Source organism: Monomorium pharaonis, chromosome 2 (genome assembly GCF_013373865.1).
Source record: "Monomorium pharaonis isolate MP-MQ-018 chromosome 2, ASM1337386v2, whole genome shotgun sequence".
Lineage (NCBI taxonomy): Eukaryota > Metazoa > Arthropoda > Insecta > Hymenoptera > Formicidae > Monomorium > Monomorium pharaonis.
Genome location: NC_050468.1, coordinates 11,300,312 through 11,323,603, shown reverse-complemented (window position 1 = coordinate 11,323,603; position 23,292 = coordinate 11,300,312). Strand labels below are relative to the sequence as shown.

At 29.1% G+C, this 23,292-nt stretch overlaps 1 protein-coding gene across 1 annotated transcript; it reads left to right on the top strand.

The window, feature by feature from the left end:
• Nucleotides 1-1,140: 1,140 nt before the first annotated feature.
• On the top strand, nt 1,141-22,925 carry LOC105840157 (receptor-type tyrosine-protein phosphatase F). The gene is made up of 33 exons (XM_012686958.3): nt 1,141-1,303; nt 2,124-2,351; nt 2,600-2,752; nt 2,865-3,139; nt 3,364-3,553; nt 3,661-4,035; nt 4,112-4,261; nt 4,381-4,536; nt 4,621-4,785; nt 4,887-5,011; nt 6,473-6,647; nt 6,999-7,066; nt 7,180-7,372; nt 7,478-7,596; nt 8,474-8,669; nt 8,894-9,202; nt 9,268-9,521; nt 9,650-9,725; nt 10,048-10,583; nt 16,274-16,536; nt 17,346-17,646; nt 17,746-17,833; nt 17,910-17,986; nt 18,089-18,208; nt 18,290-18,430; nt 18,496-18,693; nt 18,845-19,041; nt 19,126-19,232; nt 19,428-19,642; nt 20,466-20,594; nt 20,677-20,831; nt 22,499-22,634; nt 22,779-22,925. The coding sequence occupies exons 2-33, from the start codon at nt 2,129-2,131 to the stop codon at nt 22,851-22,853; spliced, it is 5,940 nt and encodes a 1,979-aa protein (XP_012542412.2). The 5' UTR covers nt 1,141-1,303; nt 2,124-2,128; the 3' UTR covers nt 22,854-22,925.
• The last annotated feature ends 367 nt before the right edge of the window (nt 22,926-23,292 follow it).

Sequence of the window (23,292 nt, the reverse complement as noted above, 5' to 3'; positions counted from 1 at the left end):
ACTTTATATAAGTATTGCAAATATTTTATTTTGGAGGATTTCTAAATCTATAATGTAAATATAATTTTGTTGAATTAAACACGGTAGAAAAAACTTTTTATATAAATAAGCAGCAATTTTTTAACAATCATATATTTATTTAAATAGGTACAAAATAAGAAACAATGAAAAAAATATATATGTATATTAAAAAATCAGAAAGACAAATATAATATTAATTTTTCAATTTAATGGAGATCAATACTCATATACGCCAGTCGTAAGTGGCTGTTTGCAACTTCTGTAGACGAGACTTTATACCTCGTACCATACAATGAGTCGTTAGTCGTTGGTCGTAAGAAATCACAGTTGATCTTAGAGAAAAATAAACGATGATTGGTTAAATTTCTTACGACCAGCGACTAACAACTCATTATAGACGAGACTTTATATTGACTTGAGCCAATTTCAATAGATAGTGCCACTGTTTTGATATCTTGTTTCTGACACTCGAGTTTGAAAAATGTTATATATTTTTATAACAAACATTATTTTAGTCTATCCACAAATTCTACTATTAATGAAAATTTGCCGTCCGTTGTATCCTGCCGCCCGTGAACGGCGCACACTCTGCACACGCGGTTAAGACGGCTCTGGACGCAAGCAACAATGTGTATATGTATTGTCAGTGTAACGACAAGACAATCAGCATTAAAATTATCTTGCGTTGTTAATATAACAATATTATGTAATTCTATTAATTAAAATTATTATAGTAACGGCAAAGCACAAATTTTAATAATGACGATTTCAAAGTTAAAACTTTTACTGGTAACCCGTTGACAAGTTGCTACCCAAAATTATTATATCGTGAAAGCCAACAAAATGCTAACTCAGCCATTCTGATAACATTTATTTATATATGATATATATTGCGAGCAACATGCTAGCAAAGTACACTTTTAATCGTGTATCACCAAAATATACATAGCAGTACATGTTCTGAAGAATATTCAGACACCTTGCTATCTGAGAGGTTTTTTTCATAACACGTTCGTTTCTCCGAACGCGCTATCAGCGCTATCGCATCATTCTATCCTTGTTTTACATTTAATAAACGATAAAGATAGATTGATTCGACAGCGCTGCTTTGCGCTGTTCCTCGAACGCATCTTCAGTGTACGTGTTCTCTCTACTCATGTGGAGTACGACAGTGATTCAGATTTGAAAACAGTGCGAACGCAATTGACTGTCAAATTTTGTTCAAATATGGTAGCAGACGGCTAACGTTTGGTGATCGTGATATTTACGTTACATTTGTTCTGTGTGTTGCACATTCTTGTTAGTTTTTTTAGCTTTGCTTAGCTCTACACGGAGAGAATTTTTCTTAAATTCTCTTAAAATTTATCCTCAAAATCTGATAATTGTGGGATAATGTGTGATCTTGATTAATTTTACTATACTTTTTAGTAAAATTTACTAAAAGTATAGTAAAATTTACTATGCTTTTAGTGCAGTTTACTAAAAGTATAGTAAAATTTACTAAAAAATATAGCAAAATTCCTCGAGGTCATATATTATCCCACAATTGCCAGATTTTGAGAGTAAATTTTAAGAGAAAATTCTCTCCATGTATCTTTTTTATTAACACACACACACACACACACACACACACGCGCGCGCGCGCGCACTTACAAATCATATCTCAATTGGCATTTAATTTGCACGTAGAGCGATAAGATAAGGAAAATAGCATTGGTTTAAGCCAAACTAAAAATTAATAAAAATGTGCAATACCGAAATCTAAAATAGTCATAATTTGACAAGTAATCCATTACGCATTACTTATTGTAAAAAATAACTCGTTAATTAACTTGTTACATAAAAAATAATATTAATATGTCACCTTAAGTCCTTATGTAATAAGTAATTTTCTTCTATGAGTAACGCGTAATGATAACAAGATACTTATCAAATATGAATTCCAACACTGGTTTCTTCTGTAGTGATGAAAAATCATAATATTATTATAATATCGTTATTATAAAAAAGTAACAGCAACAGTGTTACTCATAAGTTATCACTTCTCATCCCTGATTATATAATACTATTTCATTCATTTCTATTCCGATAATCTTGAACAGCTCCCATGTTTTTATTGACAATGAAAGAAAGAGTGATGGATATGCTAATGTTATTCATCTTTGTGAATCAAATCCTACATATTTTCGGAAAAATAACCGTATTACGCGGATCGTTATTACCAACGGAATCTACACAAGTAAAAGTCATATGTCTCTCAGAGGATGATGGCGGTGCTCTTGTGTGGAACTACAATTTAATTTGGAAATATCCAAATACAAACAATTATGGTAAGTTAAATATAGAAACTGTAATAACTATTTTTATAGCTTGCAAAATATACAGCTTGTAAGTTTCTTAAAAAAATATTATTTTTACCTTACATGTATATTAAAACTCTTATTAAAATATAACTAATATTTAATAAATAAAGATAAGACATATACATATATATATATATATATATATATATATATTCATAATAGATTCAATATTTTTATACTTTTTACGACAACTTATCATAAATATGCGATTTTAGAGTTTCGTCATTTAAATGAATTTGACAATAATGGTATAAATTGCAAAATGAAGGCATACGAAGGTTGTTTGGAGTCATGGAATAAACAATACTGGAATCTTACAAATTCTCTTAAAACACCTATGGGTCCTGTATTTGATCAACGATGGGAAGGTGAATACCTTGCAAAAAATATTGTGATACATATAAACATATAGAATTTATTAGATTTTAATTAAAATTATATTCTTATTGACTTTAATATATATTTAAATATATTTTTTAGAATTTAAACAGTATGAAAATCTTCAGGATGTCTATGATTATGTAGATATTGACCTTACTACTGAAGTAAAACTCTCTTTTTCTGTTCGTACACTCCATGACGCATATATATTTATCTGCAACGGTAAAAATTATAACAAAGATCCTTGCTATTGGATCATAATAGGCGGTTGGAACAATACATCGTCTGTTATACGAAAATGTATAACGGGAGTGCCTATGTCTGGACAATGGCCCTCCAGTTCAGAATGCACAAATCCACAAGCTTCTTTCAAAGTAAATAAATATTTTTTTTTTGTTTAAATTAATTAATTTTAACATTATACTATAAAAATATTTTTAAAGCACATCTCGAATAAAAAAAGGTAAATCAACTTGAGATTTTCCACGTTTTTTATCACTTACGATTAAAAAAACAGTTAAAAACTTTAATTTGAAAAGTTTGAAAAATTATCACAAAATTTCTTATCGATTTTAAAATAATTTGATAATTAAAATAGCACACACCATTATCTGAAAGTGAATGGCGATCGTTTGTTATTACATGGAATTCTAAGAGACAAAAAATAACTGTTTATGATACTGATAAAATCATTATGACATATACAGACAAAGAATGGCGTAATTCGTACAATAAATACTATATGTTCATTAGAAGTATCTCACCTATGTTGTTCCGATTCCATATATGTGAGTGCAGATTGTTATTAATACATTTTTTATAAATTAAAATTATTTTATGTCGGTTTTTAATTAATAAACAAAGAAATAATTTTACCTACAAATGTGTGTTTTAGATGACTTTCTACATACGACTGTCGAGGATGCAGTTTTGACAAGTCCTGTCTTTCAAGTTAATAGTGAAACGATATGCATACAATTGATAATTGGCCTCTGCGCTGAATGCGATGCACATGTAGTATTGCGTAATCCCGTGACTAATAAAAAATTAGCAATAGTAATAGCAAAAGGGTCTTTAAAAACCGCAGTTCATGGCTTGTCTATGTGGCAATCCGTCGAAATTAAGAGAAATTTTTTTAAAACCAATTATAATACTAATAATGGAATAATAATCCAATTAATTCCTAAAATCAATAAGGACAGGGTTCCCTCTCAACACAGTACAAATCCGTTGTGGGCGATAGCAAACGTTCGTCAGTGTCCCCAAAATGGTATGAATCTCGTAATTAAATAATTATTCAAACAAATTAATTCAATTTGCATATGTAATATGTTTTTTATTCAAAGGAACTTTAAGGAAAAGTGTTATAATTTCAAATCAAGATAAGGAACAAAACAGTGGCATCTTTTGGCCGACTTTAACGTGTCAAAAATTATTTTACAATGAACATTCCATTGTAAATCCTTTGTCACATTATAAATCAGATATAAACTTAGGTAACTATTAAAAATTATATTATTTGTGTTGCATAAATCAAGTTAAATAAAATCACATTTTTAACTATTATTTCTTAAAAATTAACACATTATATTAATTTAGTTTATTTATTTATTAGATGATGCAGATTGTCCTGAAGGAAAGATTGGACCCCAATGTTTATTTTCTTGTAAACGTGATCTAAGTAGTACATCTAACTGTGAAAAAACTAAAATTTGTTACAAAAATGGTTGCACGTGTGCTCCGGGTTTTTTAGGAGACGAATGTTTTAGACGTAAATAATTTCAAATGCTGTTAGCATTATTTTTATTGATATATGTATATAAAATATTTGATTATTTAATATTTGATCTTTCAGCTTGTCAATCAAATAAATATGGACATGGTTGCAAGAATACATGTGGTTCATGTTTTTACACAAACAAAGAACATTGTAATAAAGTGACTGGTGCATGTGTTAATGGCTTATGTAATAATGATGACAATGCTACAAAAATTTATATACCACCTTTATGTCAAACAAGTAACATTCTTATTTATTACATTGCATACTGTTTTTATATTGTAGTTATTAAATGTTTATACTGATTACAATTTATACAAAATGCGTTGACAATTTTTTAGGTGTAGAGAAGCCAAACACGCCTACGATTATCTCAACAAGCGAAACAACTATTCGGGTCAAAACAACTATGACATGGAAAAATGAATACGAAGGAATATCAATTCTATATTCTTTTGTTATTCAAGTAATATTTAATTTTATACTTTAAAAGTTATCTAAAATTTTAAGTACTAGAACATTACAAGCGCGCGCGCTATTTGACTTTTTACTTTAAAAATAATAATAATTGCAATTTGATTTTCTCTATCTTTCGTTTACATTAATCAAACGTCTTCTGCAATTTTAAATAAAAAAAATGTAAAGTTTAATTATACATACATACCTACATACCTACCTACATACATACATACCAACATACATACCTACTTGCATACTTACTGCTATCTAGCTACCTAGCTACCTAGCTACCTAGCTACCTAGCTACATATTTATCTAGTTACGCTCGCTCGTTTGCTCCTTCTCTTCCACCGTTTTTCACTTACTCACTCACACACTCAGTCACTCACTGGCTCACTCCTCGCTCACTCCTCGCTCACTCGCTCACTCCTCGTTCACTCGTCGCTCACTCGCCAGCTCGCTCACGCGCTCACTCTTGGCTTACTTCTCGCTCACTCCTCGCTCACTCCTCGCTCACTCACTCGCTCACTCCTGGCTCACTCCTGGCTCACTCCTGAATCACTCCCGGCTCACTCCCGGCTCATTCCCGGCTCACTCCCGGCTCATTCCCGGCTCACTTCCGGCTCATTCTTGGCTCACTCCCGGCTCACTCCCGGCTCACTCTTGGCTTACTCCTCGCTCACTTCTCGCTCACTCCTCGCTCACTCACTCGTTCACTCCTGGCTCACTCCTGGCTCACTCCCGGCTCACTCCCGGCTCACTCCCGGTTCACTCTTGGCTTACTCCTCGCTCACTCCTCGCTCACTCCTCGCTCACTCACTCGCTCACTCCTGGCTCACTCCTGGCTCACTCCTGAATCACTCCCCGTTCACTCCTGGCTCACTCCTCGCTCACTCCCGGCTTACTCCCGGCTCGCTCCCGGCTCACTCTTGGCTTACTCCTCGCTCACTCCTCGCTCACTCTTCACTCACTCACTCACTCTTCACTCATTCTTTACTCACTCACTTACTCACTCACTGCCAACCAGCCAGCCAGTCAGCCAGCCAGTGGCTCACTCGCTCACTTCTGACTCACTCCTTGCTCACTCCCGGCTCACTCCTCGCTCCCTCCTCACTCACTCACTCGCTCACTACTCGCTCACTCACTCGCTCACTCCTCGCTCATCTACTCACTCACTTCTCGCTCTTTAGAAAAAATGTCTACTCCGTATCACGTCAGGAAATTTCTTAAAAACATCTCCTTTTGGTCCGTTTATCATTATTTTTTTTAGAACTGTTAACCAATTATCAAATTTACAAAACAAATTTGTATTCAGCAAAAAAATATATAAGAATTATCATTTAGTTTTTAAAATACAGAAACTTTATTGCTAAGTGTAATTTAACAAATTTTCTATTCAATAAAAATTTGCGAATATTGTTTAATATTTTATAACAAAATAAAAAATTAATTTAATGATTTTTCACAGGGACACATTAAATACGGTCAACAATCATGGAAAAAGTTATTTCGAAATATGACACAATTGACAGAATATTTTGAAAACATGGAACCTGGTGCTATTTATTATATTGGTCTAAGCTTAAATATTTCTGACGTGCAAATACATAGCGATTGGCAAGTAACTGAGACTAAATGCAATCGTGAGTCTCATATATACACACAGATACAACATTAATTATTTATTAATTAATTTACTAATTATATTAACAAAACATAGTTATCTCATAATTTATAATCAAACAACAATTTCATTATTTTTATTAAATTGAAATTATTAGACAATATTATTATTTCATATTTTTGTTACGCAGAAGCAACTTTTCTTTTACTTTTATATAATACGATATGTTTTAAAAATAATTTATCTACCTGTGCGTTAAAAGACTATTACAGCTTTTTAAATTGGAATACAAATATTATTTTATTTTTTTATGTTACCCAAGACATAATGGTAAATATTTTATAATAATTCTTTGTACTTAATAATGCAGGGGCTGAGCATTTCGATGTAAAGCCCGAAGAAAACGGCATAATAATTGATTGGCAAACTAATATAAAGGTATGTAAAAGTTAACTTTTAATATAAGTTTTTTTTTTATTTTTGCTTATAATTGCATTTATTCAGTGGCATAGTATTTAGAGAAAAATTTTTTTATTTCTTTTTTACAACAGGAATCATATTCATGTCCAGCAAGTTGGTATAATCTGGTGATTCGCAATGTAAGTACAAATAATGTAGTCATTGCCACATCACCTCTATCTTTTCCATATAAGTTACAACATTTGTCACCATACACGTCTTTTAATGTGACCATATCACACAAAAATCACACATTATTTTCCCAGGGAGTTAGTCTTGAAGGCGGTGAGTTTAAATAGTTCAAAGTAACGTAAAATCAAATTTGTTTGCGTATAAATGCATTGTTATATATATACTTGAGGGATAAATACTTTTTACAAATGTTTACAGTCCCATCTACAGTGTTAGATCTTCAAAGTACGTTGTCAGTTAATACAAGACTCACCTTGACTTGGAAGCCTCCATATCAACCAAATGGTAAAATAGTACGATATGAAATAACCTTAAAGGTAATAAAATTGTAGGTACATAAGAAAATTGCACTGAAAAAATCATAGTTAAATTAACAAACTATGGTTAAGCAAATTTGTTAAGCAAATTTTTTATGAAAATAAAATTCTAATTATTTAGACGCGGTAGTGTTTTATTTTTAGGAAGGCAAATACACACACACACACACACACACACACACACAGAATAGAATAAAAAACAGCACCGTAAGATTTTCCACATTCTAATAAAAGAATATTTATTATAATTTCTCAAAATTAAGTTTGATGACGAAAGCAAATGAGAGATATCTTGATAGCGTAGTTTTTAATTACGTATATACAAAAATTAATTCAGGAATCTGATAATATTTATAACAACTATGGTTTATTTAAAAAATATATACTGATTGAGACTATCACACTAAAAAAAAATTTGGTTGAATTAACTGGAATGTGAACTAACGGTTTGTAGTTAAACCTACCAGATTTCCAATTAATTTAACAAAAATTCTTGTTGAATTAATTGGAAATCTGGTGAGATCAACTAGAAATCTGAACCGTTAGTTCAATTCCAGTCAATTCAACAAGACTCTTGTTTTAAGTGCAGATTTTTAATTAATGCAATCAGATTTTTTTAAGATAGTCAAAATCAGAATGCAAATAATCAAAATTGTTTAGTTATCTCAATCAAAATGGAAATAATCAAATTTTTCTGATTATTTAAATGAAGATTATTTATTGTATTTTAGATTATTTATAATAAAATATGAAATTTATATTTTAGATTATCATATTGTTATACCTTACTTTTCAGAGTAATTAAACTATTTTAATTATAATATTGGATTTTTTATCTTAAGATGTCATTTTATTAATTGCATTAAATTAATTTTAGGTTGAGGAGTATTATGGGTGTAAAGATTTAAAATTACCTTCGCCGGATAATCATATTATTACAAAATTTACAACAGACTTAACGATTACGATTCCGGATTTACATCCGTATACATATTACAGTGCGCAAGTTATAGCACATAATTCACGACATTTCAGTTCAACCGTACAGACATTTTTTAATACAACACAATCTGGTACATACGTTATTTACTAAAATTGATATTATACAAATAGAAAAATTGCCAATTAATTAGTTAGTTGTTTATTTATTGCTGATAATGTTTTTAATAAAATATATCTTATGTCACTGATATAAAATACTAACTTTATAAATGTAGCGTTATTTTTTAACATATATATTTAAAAAAATACACATGCATAAAGAAGTTAGAAATAATAGACATTAACGGTTTTATAGAAATACCATCAGAAGTATTTAGTAAGTTAAAAGTACAAGACTGGAAATTGTCATGGATGCCGCCTGAAGATTGTACAACAATTTTGGGACCAATAAAGGCTAGAATAAACATACGCGGAATTAGCGATGCTGTCAAATACTTCAAAACAAACGAAATAACTTCTTCCAATTTTCTCGATTTGTCCACATTAAATCCGAAATTAAATGGTGCTGAACTATATGTGGCAACAGTATACGTAATAAGAGATTATTCAACCAAAGAATATGTCTCCGCTTATCAAAAATACAAATTCGAAACTCCGCCGACAGGTAAAACTTAATGTTATTAGTATTTAATTTGATTAGCTTTTTTTATAACATAATCAAAATAACAGCTCCGCCTAGAGTAAACAATTTAGAGATCGTTGAGATTGATACTCGACAAACGCCTGCCATGATACATTTGCGATGGAAAAGTCCACATTCACCTCTCAACGGAAAATTGCATAATTATAATGTCGAATTATGTGACACATATAACGAATCTTGCTCGATTATCAAAGTTCCATTTAACGAATCTTGTAATTTGTGGGACGATTATATATGTAAAGTTGTTAAAAAATCGTCTGTACCTTTTCAAACCATTAAGGTAAGTTAATATTAAATTTCACGACATTTTCAATATTTCTGGTAAATGTTAATAATTTATGTAGCATGATGGACAAGAAATATTAAGATGGACATAATACAAAATACATATTACATTTTTATAATTAGGTTTCAGCATGCAACACAAATGTTACTGAACCAGGTCTTCCGGTTTCCGTAACTGACGATATGCTTAATAATACAAGTAATGTAAAAAAAATTCAAATTTAATAAATAATTTTAGAAAATTAATAAATGTTTAATCTACAATTTATTTTTTTTTGTTTAATTCAAAACTAATCATAATTGATGTAAACTAATGTTGTATGTACATATATTATTATATTTCTATGATTTTTGTTCTTTTTTTTCTGTTGCAACTAACATCTCTTAAAAACATAATAAAAAATTTTTCTGTTTTTTTTTATTTGCTTTTTAGAATTTTCTCATAATATATTACAAATTAATTATTTTAATACAACAATATTATATATTTGTATAAGTTATATAATTAAATTATATTTTAGCGCCGGACCCACCTGGAAACTGTACTTTTATGATCAATAATAACAGCGTGGTTGATCTAAATTGGCTTCATCCTTGGAAGACAGGTGGCCATCTTAAATCTTTTCGTATTCGAATAAAAGAAAACTCCTCAAATTTCAGAAAAAGTCTTTCTCGATCACGCAGAAACGAAATACTCGAATTCCCAGTGACACAATATATGCGTAACTACAGTGAGCGATTATATTTATTCCCATCAACGCAATACAATATCTCTATTCAAGCTGTGACAGTTGCAAATATATCGAGCAGAATAAATTCCGTGAAAATTAATACACCTTCAACCGCAGTTTTTGATGGCACTCTAAAGATCGAAAAATTGAATTCCACATTATTAATGTATATACCGTCTATCTTAAACGATACTCAAGATAGCATGATGCACATAATTGTAAAAGGCCCTAGTACTTGTGAACAATATTCGAAAGTGCCAGAAAATTTAAGAGCGCTAGCAGGTGTGAAGAAGAACGAAACCGCTTGGCAAGCTGCTAAAGTTTCGGTAAGTGTACGAGATAGCAGGGTTGAAAAAGTTACTTTGTAAAAGTAACTAGTTACAGTTTTTTTATTGAAAAAGTAACTAGTTACAGTTACAAGTTACCGATTTTGAAAAATAACTTGTTACAGTTGCAGTTACTAAAAAAATAACGACTCGTTACTTTTCAGGTATTATTTTCTTAAATAATTGTACATTATTTTAAATATAAGATATAAAAATCTTACATTTTATGCTTTACTTGTTTTTAATTATGTGTTTTAACAAGTTATTTTACGTGTGTTACACTAAATGAGAACTTTGTAAAGGTAAAAATCTAAATCATATGTTACTGTTGTCAGAATTAAATGAAATATAACGCTACATTGTCATACATTGATTTATATATTCTTTTTTTATAAAATGTTCATAATAATTTTTATTAATTTTATAGAATTTGATATTCAAATATAACACCATTAAGATAATCTTTTTGTGTGGCGTCATTATAGAACCACCGATGCTAAACATATATTTCACAGATACAGAACTCGGAATGCCTGTGTTATATTTAATAAAAAGTTAATTAATTGCAGCATAATTATTTAGCATATTAATACTGCAATTATTCGATTTTAAAAATCGATACAATTCCTTGTGTAAACTCGACTTTTTCCGGTTGTTGATTAAATACTTTAGCGCATGTTTCAAAAAAAGTAACTATTAAAGTAACTATCAAAATAGTTATTAGTTACTAAAAAAATATAACTGCGTTAAGTTACAGTTACAAATGGAGAATAGTAACAAAGTTAAATTATTAGTTACTAAAAAAAGTAACTGTAACTGTAACTTTGTTACAAGTAACTTGTTAGTTTTCAACCCTGCAAGATAGTTTTGAATATTATATATATGTAGAAAGAAGAATGCTAAAATATGTGAAAAATTACCTACCGTGTCGCAAGTCAAAATAAGTGTTATGTTATATATTATTTTAGCATTCAATAAAACAAATTTAACGATACCATAACCAGATATATACATATATACCATATGTGTATAAAAAAACAAAATCAAGTCAAATCGTCAGTGCTTTTAAATACAATACCACTTTTGTAATGACAACAGGCAATAGATTAAGTCCGTAATAAAAAAAATAAAAAACTTAAAAAAGTTAAATTGGATCGTTATTACAGTTTTTAAATACTATCCAAAGGTTCAGTAATTTTATGGATATTTGAATTTCGGACTGGAACCTGCCATCCTGCCATCAGACTGAAAAGTATTGACTCTTCGACTCGATTATGTTTTTTTTATATAACTAGAACAACACAGGCGCGCGCTAAGCGCGCGCTATTTCATTTTTTACTTTTTAAAAATAACAATTGCAATAATAATTATCCTTTCCTTTCTAAAAAAGGGCATGGCATCGATACTCGCATCTCTCGAAGTATTGATATCGCTTTTCCGCGATGCCGATTAAACGTGTGTGAAGTTAGCATCTCAAAGTTTAGCATCTCAAAAAATACTGCAGACTTACTTGCATCTAGCATAGTTCTACAGTTCTTGATAAGTTTCAACAATAGTTACGTTGAATTACGTATTTTAAATAAATTTTTATAAATGAGATGATAACTTCGAAAATCACATAATAGCATCTCACGGTATTTCGAATATACGACCACAATATGTTTAAAAAATGTTTCAATTAATTATATCAACGGAACTCTTTAGAAACTTATTGTCCGGATGTATATGAGAATTGCGTTAAAATTAATAGAACTGTCGATAGTTGAACAGCATCTGACGTCTAACCCTCAAAATTCAAGTTTACCGGGCAATATAATTGTTTAAAAAATGTTTTAATTAATTATAACACAATAACTTTTTAGAAAACTATTGTACGCGTCCGGAACTATATGAAAACTGCGTTAGAATAAATTAATCTGTCGATATTCGATTAGCACTACACGTCTAGCCCTCAAAATTCAGGTTTTTTGGGAAAAATAATTGTTAAAAAAATGTTATAATTAATTATAACACCTTATCTCTATAGAAAATTATTGCACGCGTCCGGAACTATATGAATACTACGTTAAAATAAACTAATCTGTCGATATTCGATTAGCACTACACGTCTAGCCCTCAAAATTCAAGTTTTTTGGCAAAAATAATTGTTTAAAAAATGTTTTAATTAATTATAACACAATAACTTTTTAGAAAACTATTGTACGCGTCCGGAACTATATGAAAACTGCGTTAAAATAAATTAATCTGTCGATATTCGATTAGCACTACACGTCTAGCCCTCAAAATTCAAGTTTTTGGGGAAAAATAATTGTTTAAAAAATGTTTTAATTAATTATAACACAATAACTTTTTAGAAAACTATTGTACGCGTCCGGAACTATATGAAAACTGCGTTAAAATAAATTAATCTGTCGATATTCGATTAGCACTACACGTCTAGCCCTCAAAATTCAAGTTTTTGGGGAAAAATAATTGTTTAAAAAATGTTTTAATTAATTATAACACAATAACTTTTTAGAAAACTATTGTACGCGTCCGGAACTATATGAAAACTGCGTTAAAATAAATTAATCTGTCGATATTCGATTAGCACTACACGTCTAGCCCTCAAAATTCAAGTTTTTTGGCAAAAATAATTGTTTAAAAAATGTTTTAATTAATTATAACACAATAACTTTTTAGAAAACTATTGTACGCGTCCGGAACTATATGAAAACTGCGTTAGAATAAATTAATCTGTCGATATTCGATTAGCACTACACGTCTAGCCCTCAAAATTCAGGTTTTTTGGCAAAAATAATTGTTTAAAAAATGTTTTAATTAATTATAACACAATAACTTTTTAGAAAACTATTGTACGCGTCCGGAACTATATGAAAACTGCGTTAAAATAAATTAATCTGTCGATATTCGATTAGCACTACACGTCTAGCCCTCAAAATTCAAGTTTTTTGGCAAAAATAATTGTTTAAAAAATGTTTTAATTAATTATAACACAATAACTTTTTAGAAAACTATTGTACGCGTCCGGAACTATATGAAAACTGCGTTAGAATAAATTAATCTGTCGATATTCGATTAGCACTACACGTCTAGCCCTCAAAATTCAAGTTTTTTGGAAAAATAATTGTTTAAAAAATGTTTTAATTAATTATAACACAAAAACTTTTTAGAAAACTATTGTACGCGTCCGGAACTATATGAAAACTGCGTTAGAATAAATTAATCTGTCGATATTCGATTAGCACTTTACGTCTAGCCTTCAAAATTCAAGTTTTCAGGGCAAAATAATTGTTTAAAAAATGTTTTAATTAATTATAACACAATAACTTTTTAGAAAACTATTGTACGCGTCCGGAACTATATGAAAACTGCGTTAGAATAAATTAATCTGTTGATATTTGATTAGCACTTTACGTCTAGCCTTCAAAATTCAAGTTTTCAGGGCAAAATAATTGTTTAAAAAATGTTTCAATTAATTATAACACAATAACTTTTTAGAAAACTATTGTACGCGTCCGGAACTATATGAAAACTGCGTTAGAATAAATTAATCTGTCGATATTTGATTAGCACTTTACGTCTAGCCTTCAAAATTCAAGTTTTCAGGGCAAAATAATTGTTTAAAAAATGTTTTAATTAATTATAACACAATAACTTTTTAGAAAACTATTGTACGCGTCCGGAACTATATGAAAACTGCGTTAGAATAAATTAATCTGTCGATATTCGATTAGCACTACACGTCTAGCCCTCAAAATTTAGGTTTTTTGGGAAAAATAATTGTTTAAAAAATGTTTTAATTAATTATAACACAATAACTTTTTAGAAAACTATTGTACGCGTCCGAAACTATATGAAAACTGCGTTAAAATAAATTAATCTGTCAATATTCGATTAGCACTACACGTTTAGCCCTCAAAATTCAAGTTTTTTGACAAAAATAATTGTTTAAAAAATGTTTTAATTAATTATAACACAATAACTTTTTAGAAAACTATTGTACGCGTCCGGAACTATATGAAAACTGCGTTAAAATAAATTAATCTGTCGATATTCGATTAGCACTACACGTCTAGCCCTCAAAATTCAAGTTTTTGGGGAAAAATAATTGTTTAAAAAATGTTTTAATTAATTATAACACAATAACTTTTTAGAAAACTATTGTACGCGTCCGGAACTATATGAAAACTGCGTTAAAATAAATTAATCTGTCGATATTCGATTAGCACTACACGTCTAGCCCTCAAAATTCAAGTTTTTTGGCAAAAATAATTGTTTAAAAAATGTTTTAATTAATTATAACACAATAACTTTTTAGAAAACTATTGTACGCGTCCGGAACTATATGAAAACTGCGTTAAAATAAATTAATCTGTCGATATTCGATTAGCACTACACGTCTAGCCCTCAAAATTCAAGTTTTTTGGCAAAAATAATTGTTTAAAAAATGTTTTAATTAATTATAACACAATAACTTTTTAGAAAACTATTGTACGCGTCCGGAACTATATGAAAACTGCGTTAGAATAAATTAATCTGTCGATATTCGATTAGCACTACACGTCTAGCCCTCAAAATTCAGGTTTTTTGGGAAAAATAATTGTTTAAAAAATGTTTTAATTAATTATAACACAATAACTTTTTAGAAAATTATCGTACGCGTCCGTATCTATATGGGAACTGCGTTAAAAGAAATAGAACTGTCGATATTCAACCCGCATCTCATGTCTAGACCTATAAATATAAGTTTTCCATCTAGATAGTTGTTGAAAAATACTTTTAAAATTTTTTAATTAATTAATTTTGTCTGTTTGAGATGCTAGTTACACCAAATCCACGTGCGCAAACGTACACTCATATATGCGTATGTTTTGTAACAAAAAATTATTTTTTCATTAATTTAATCGTCAGAACTATTGATAGGACGTCTCTAAACGATAGAACTCTATAGATTTAGTCTTCTCTGTGGTCGTATATTCGAAATACGTTGAGATGCTATTATGTGATTCTGGAAGTTTGCATCTCATTTATAAAAATTTAATTAAAATAGGTAATTCAGCGGAACTATTGTTGAAACCTATCAAGAACTGTAGAACTATGCTGGATGCAAGTAATTCTGCAGTATTTTTATAAGATGCTAAACTTTGAGATGCTAACTTCACACACGTTTTATCGGCATCGCGGAAAAGCGACAACAATACTTCGAGAGATGCGAGTATCGATGCCAAGCTCTTTTTTAGAAAGGATCTGTATACCTAATAATCTATATGTATATTTACACATAAATATGATATTGTTTTATTAAATGTTTTACAATAATATATAATTATTAATGTATTGTATTATATTTGTATATATTGCAAGGAATAGGCATCAATTTTATTGACCAATGCAATGAATTTTCGTGCTTTTATAACTTGTAAAGGACGTATCTAACAATTTTATGCTCAGAGAACTTTGATTTATTCACCGAAACCTTTTGAGTGCCACCTGTTAACGTGCGATACGTTAAGCAATTTTTGGCATCTTCCTTTAAAGTTTAACAAAAACTTTAATAGTTATATAATAATTGTATACGCGTATTAATTAAAATAAAATTAATGTTATATAAATCACTGCAGTACTAGCAACATAATATCTTCATATGTAACTTTAGTATTGAATATCTTTCCTTTTAATTGTGACAGACCATTGAATTGGCTGGCAGACGGTTTAGAATCGGCGATAATGGAATTTATGGCAATTCAACAAATTGTCCATTAAAATTAGAAGAATTTTACGAAATAGTGATTATCGTAATTGAACAACATTCAACTACTGAGCCGATTATTCTTGCAAAATCGTTTCGTGTTGACGATGTTTCGAATTTAACAATACATTACATAGCATGGCCGATATCTATTATATTACTTCTCCTTGTGACAGGAACAGTTTTTTATTTATACCAAAGGTAATATTTTTGGTTTTATTTTTTAAAAGATAATAATATTGCTGATCTTATCCATTTATTATAATTATTACATCGTGTGTAAATTCTTTAAGGGGGCATAGCAGTTTGTCGGGTTAAAGAATCGATTTTTTTAATTGCATTTTTGACAGTTTAATCCTTCAAGAATGTTGTCCTAAAACTGTTTTTTTTTTTATTCCAATAAGTAAAAAAATTACACAATATATTTTGTCGGGCAGTGCACAAGCGTGCGCTTACCTTTTCTGACATCCGGGCACAGCGACGCAAGAGGCTCGTATAAGTCGTCGTCTCTCTAAAAATCAACAAATAGAGACAGATCTTGAACAGGATGAAATTTGCTTGTCGTTATCATATTGGATTTTTTAAATTCAAATTTTTCCTATTTTTTTTTAACAAACAAAAATAAAATTTTTGACCAAAAATTAGCATTCTGATTTAAAAAATCCGCCATTTTGTTAAAAATTTGAATTTTTTAAATCGGATACGACAACGACAAGAGAATTTACTCTTCTTTAAGATTTGGTTTTTGTGTTTCGGATAAACGGGCAAGGAGTAAGTAGTACACGATGATGAAAGAGGCGGATTTTTCAACTAAACTGGTACAATAAAATTTGTATAAGAATTACAAAAGATGTACTTTATTAGGCAAAAAGTCTCATTTTTATAGTTAGTCTCTTGGCTCTGAAAAAAATTCATGAAGAGTGCCTTTTTTGGTAGCGCCAAACTGCTATGCTCTCTTAAATAGATGTAAAGTTGCGGTTACAAATTAAATTATTTTTTATCAAGTATAGATTAAAATCTGCTGCATGTGATTTTGGCAGAAAAAGACAAAAATGGACTCAAATACAAAACGCTTTGTCCCCGAACATTTGTGAACACGAAATGGAACCTATTATGTCGAATTCAAAGAAAGATATGTCAATTCTTAATAAACAATCCTTTTTGCGGGCAACCACTTCGGAAGTGCCGCCTATTGCTATTACAAATGCAATCGTGAAGCAAGACAAAATAACATCATTGGTGAAAGTAAAAGATTTCGAGAAATACGTCAGACAGGCAATACAGTCAGGATTGCTGGACAAACAATACGAAGTAAGTATTTAACTTTAATTTTAATTTGTAAATCTTATAAAATTGCCTCTTAAAATTAAGCAATAATATGATAAAATCATTTTTTGACTTTTTCTGTAGATGTTTGCAGAAAAACCAACTTGGTCGTGGAATTACAAGAAAATGTCTCAAAATAAATTTAAGAATCAACATGATAATTTTATTACGTGTAAGTAAAAAAATTCATACAGACGTATTACATTTATACATACAGTAACGCATTAATATCAGGCTAATTCATATAGATGACAAAACACGTGTGATACTAAAAAAACATCCAGATGACATTTATTCTGATTACATCAACGCTAATTATATCACTGTAAGTTCTCATTAATCATGTGTACTTCAATTTTGAAGTGTTATCTTTTTATGTATTTACATTAAAATTACAATTTTTAAATTCAATTAATAATTCAAAAAGGATTATAAAAAGAAAAAACGTTACATCGTGGCACAAGAACCTGAACCTGACACGATCATCGATTTTTGGCGTATGATTTGGCAGGAGAACGTTTCTATTATTTGCACGTTGACAAATGCGGTAAGAAATAAAAAGATAAGCCTTATATCTATTAAGTAGTTATCTTTTTGCATAAATATCACATCTTAACGATTTTTACAGATAAAATGCGAGCAGTATTGGCCGGATATTAGCAAGAAGATGGAATACGGCGACATCATTGTGTTAACCGCGAAGCATAAAGTTTTTGCTAATTACACTTTTAGAACTTTCCACGTTACTTATAGAGAGGAAACTCGAAAGGTACTAACATTTTTTATTAATTGTGAACGCAATAGCTTTCATTAAATAATATATCTATAATGTAGATAGAACATCTACATTACACGACTTGGCCGGACCGTGGAATACCATTGCATACACATTCAGTAGTTACATACATGAAGAAATTGCTGGCAATTTCACCTGGAGACGATTCCGTAGTAATTCATTGCAAAGATGACACTGGAAGACTCGGTACCATCATTTTGTGTGACATTTGTTTACATCGAGTAGCGGCGGAAGGGGTAATAATGACATTTGTTTAATTTGATATTTTGTTTAATCATTTGTTAATAACGTTTTTCTTTGTGTTAATTAAAATTATTGTTTACTTTAATATATAAATTGCGTTAATACCTGTAATTATGATTTAATTGCGACTAAAATTGTTTGTAGTCGATCGATATATTTGCCGAAATGTTGTCTATTGTAAACCAAGGAGGTAATATAATAGATAACAAACAGCAATATTTCTTTGCACATTTGGTATTAGTGGAATGTTTATTTTCTATTCCTACTACCTTATCGTGTAACAAGATGTTAATTACACAAATTAAGGAGTTAAAAAAACAATCGCTGGCTCAGTATCAAAGGTGTGACTTATGAAACTTAACTTTGATTTTTATTTTTAAATCAATTAAAATAAAATTATGAAAGTCTATTATTCCAATTCTCAGATTACAGAACACTGCATGGCAAGACGAAGTCTTGCGTCAAGTTACGTCTCCATCGCCATTGTCGAAACGTAATCAAGCCAAAAATATATTTCCGGAATTAATTTTAGGTTTGTACGTGTATTTTAAAAATATAGAATTTTATTTTATAGGTTTTGAAAATATTAAGTTTTGACTAATTATACGATAAGCTAGCCATAAAATTAAATTAACATTTCATAATAACAATTATTGTATAATTAACAATAAATTCTTGAAGTAATAGAAATATTAGACATATTTAGAATAAACGTATTTTTTTACAGACAAGGTTAGTAGAATATATTTGAAAAGATACCCAGCATCAGATGAGGACAGTGATTACCTATCTGGTGTTTATGTAGACGGAGTGAAGTTTCAGAATCAGTATTTAGCCACGCAGCTTCCCATGCCATCAACGATTAATGATTTCTGGCGAATGATTGCCGAGTTCAAAGTTGAACTTATTCTTATGCTGCAACATCCTGATTTTCAGGATCCTGTACGTGCATATCAATTAAAAAGTTTTGTGAAAGAAGAAATATACTTACAGAATGTAAATTGTACACTTACATCAAAAATTTTGTTAATTTTTCAATAATCTTTAATATATACGTGATTTAAAAATAAAAGATTACATATCTTCTATTTTAAGCAATTACGTTTTAGATAAAGTAAAATTTTTTATAATTATCCGGAGAAAAAATTTTTATATAAAAACATATATAAATATATATATAATATGTCCATAATAAGTTTATACTAGTTTCTTTTTTTTGTAAAATTTCTGTTTGATATAAAATAAATTATTATTATACTGAAAAGACGAAAACTGATTAGAAAAATAATTTTTGCAGTGTTTTATTTACAAAAAGTTAAATTTAAAGAAATGAAAAAATTGCTCATATATAATTATATATATTTTTCAATCATAGAATATACATATATGATTATATATAGATATTTTTTTCTTATTTTTTACATCTAGCTTTTTGTAAAAAAAGCAATATGAAAATAATGTTTTTAAATCATTTTCGTCTTTTTAGTATGACTATTATTTTTTTATACTAAACAAAAATTTTACAAAAAAAAAAGAAACTAGTATAAACATATACGGACACATTTTATATATATTTATATATGTTTTTATATTAAAATTTTTTTATTTTGACCCGGGCAATTATATTTTAGATAAAATAAAACAATCTCAGCCAACTAATATAATTTATAAAGTATTTTAAATAATAATATTTTATAATTAAGATATTAAATTGACACAAATATATTTGTGCAACAATATAATTATCTATTCTTGAATTTTTTAGACTTGCTGTTTGATCGCTCCTATAAGCGGCGTTTTCAAACCAAACTTATATTTGAATATCACTGTAAAAGAAACTGTAGAGACGCAATATTACACATCACAAAAGTTATTACTCATTGATAATTCTGAGGTATATTAAATTACTACGATAACTTAACAATTACAATTTTTCATATTACTTATTTAGCATTTATAATGATACTTTGTCACAGAAACCTTTAAGAAAACAATATGTGACTATATTGTGTTTAACGGAATGGAAATCTGGAAAGGATCAACCACCACCGTCGGTTATGACAATGATGACGTTTTGGCAAGCTGCTGAGAATATCACAAGAAGCGATAAACTTATTGTTACCCTTTGCCAGTAAATACATACTTTTATATACACTGAAAAAAAATGCAATATATTCAATAAGATATGTTATTGCGGGCTGCCAATTAAAAATATACTCAATACAATAATATATGCTATTGCAGTATCAACATTGTACTTGCATTAATAGCAAATATTATTGTATTGAGTATTTTATGTAGTTGGCAGCCCGCAATCACATATGTTATTGGCTGTATTACATTTTTTTTCTGTGTATATATATATATATATATATATATATATATATAATTCAAAATTTAAGGAAAAATAATTGCACTGCGCAGTGGGCTGGAACACTCTAATTGTGTCAAAATAATAAAGATTAATCTTAGTATGGATATACAATAATTATAAAAAACTTTTTGAAGTCGCTTATTTCAAATATGACAAACATTTAAAATAACAGGTACAATATGATAATTTTTAATAAAGTGTTACAAACACGTTATTAGAGAAAGTTTATAAAAACTAACATACTACTTTGTTTTTGGATATTTCTAAAACAAAAACTAAAAAAAAAACTTTGAAAACATAAATGTAAAATATAGATAATCTTCTATTAGATTATAGTAGTTCTTAAAAAAAGTTAAAAAAAGGCGCCAAGTGTTTGGTTTTTCCTTTAAGCAAAAAAATTGTTAGATGGTTCAACCTAAGTAGTATATAAAGAAAAAATCACAAATTCAAGAAAAAACTTTTAATCAAATTCTACCTAAGTGGTATATACTTTTGGATGGTTTAACCCAAGTAATATATACTAAGTGTGTCAAATTTAACCTAAGTAATATATATTCCTAAAATTTTTTAAGTTTATACTTACACACACAAATTAACTTCTCTATAAAAATAGTGATGTCTAAATATTTTGCGCCAATTATAAAAACAAATATTTTTATAGAAACTAAAACATTATTACTATTCTTTAGCCAGTTTTTATAATACAAAACAATTTTTTAGATTTGACATTATAAAATGAGGGTATTACGCATAGACATAGTAAGTATAGACCGAGCGTTTGTTGTATAAGCGTGATGCATACGAAAAGAAAAAGAAAAAATGTAAGACGAGCTTCTTTCTCTCTCTGACATCATCGTAGTAGGGAGAGCCTGACAGGGAAAATGATGAATCGACGCGAGGAGATGAGAAGAAGTACTTCCCACTTCTCCGGCATTAAAAAGAGAAAGAAATTCTTCTTATATCTTTTCTCTTTTATATTATGCAATAAAAAAACTTTCTAGTTTACATTTACGTTTTCTATGTTTTATCTTTAGTTTTATTTAAAAAATGCCATCCAAAAACGAAACAGTATGCCGTTATTAGTAATCATCCTTAATTAATTTTATGTTTTTTTCTACTTTTAGTAAATATATTAATTACTATTGGCATATATTTTTAGCAATACGTATATTTTTAAATGTTTATTGTATAAAAGTTTGATTTTGCAACAATATTTTAAACATGATTTTTGGTCATTTCTTGAAATCCACTGTGCAGTTTAAATTTTAACGTTTTGTCTGAAATAATAAAAAAGATTTTTTATTTTTAAAATAATCGTTTTATAGTAAATAATTACCGCAAAATTTTTCTATTAAATAATTAATTTGTGTTTTCTGAGCAATACTTTGCAAAATGTTCAAAAAGATAAAACGGCCATTTTTCAGTGACGGAGTAACTGGATGCGGCCTTTATCTAGCACTAAGTTTTTTACTGGAACGAATGACCATAGAAGAAGAATGCGACGTTTATTTGGCAGTGCGAGCTGTTAGACGATCACGACCAGATTTTGTTTGTTCTCTGGTAATGTATCGATTTTATAGCAACAATGATAATGGAAATCTTATCGATGCACAGTTATTGTATCTTTTATGATACAAAAAAATTATAATAATCTCGCAAAATTTATATAGTTAGAATATATTGGAAATTTTGTTTAATATTTAGGAACATCTGGAATACCTATATGATGCTGTCGCAACATATTTGGAGTTCTTTGAAACGTATGAAAATATCTTGTAAAGTGACAATAAACAACCAACAAAACAAACAAAGTTACATACACATGTATAATATATCTTCTATGCAATTCAAGATAGTTAACATTAATATTATTACTCAAAGTTTATTCCTCGAAATCATCATGTAAGATTTCTTAGAAACCTTGATAAATAGAGAAAAAACCTAGACTTCTTTCAAAAATTTTTCTGACAAACTATGTTGTAACGCGGCATACAGTGGTATAATATTTATTTATATTTTGCATAAATTAAAATTTTGGAGGGATGAAGGAAGTAATACGGAGTGTTGTGTGTGTGCTTCAACAACTGCAAAAATCCATCGGTACTGCAGAAAAGCGTCATAATCGAAGAGCATTATGTAAAGAAACAAATCTACTTAAAAAAAAAAACCGTAAAATGATAACCATAGTTGAGTCAAAGAATCGATGTCTTCGTATTTT

Bases quoted from the DNA above. Each gene is read 5' to 3' on its own strand.
- LOC105840157 (XM_012686958.3), top strand. From the start codon at position 2,129: ATGTTTTTATTGACAATGAAAGAAAGAGTGATGGATATGCTAATGTTA. The intron at 4,786-4,886 runs GTAACATTCTTA...ACAATTTTTTAG, and splicing joins ACCACCTTTATGTCAAACAA to GTGTAGAGAAGCCAAACACG. The intron at 16,537-17,345 runs GTAATATTTTTG...TATCAAGTATAG, and splicing joins GTTTTTTATTTATACCAAAG to ATTAAAATCTGCTGCATGTG.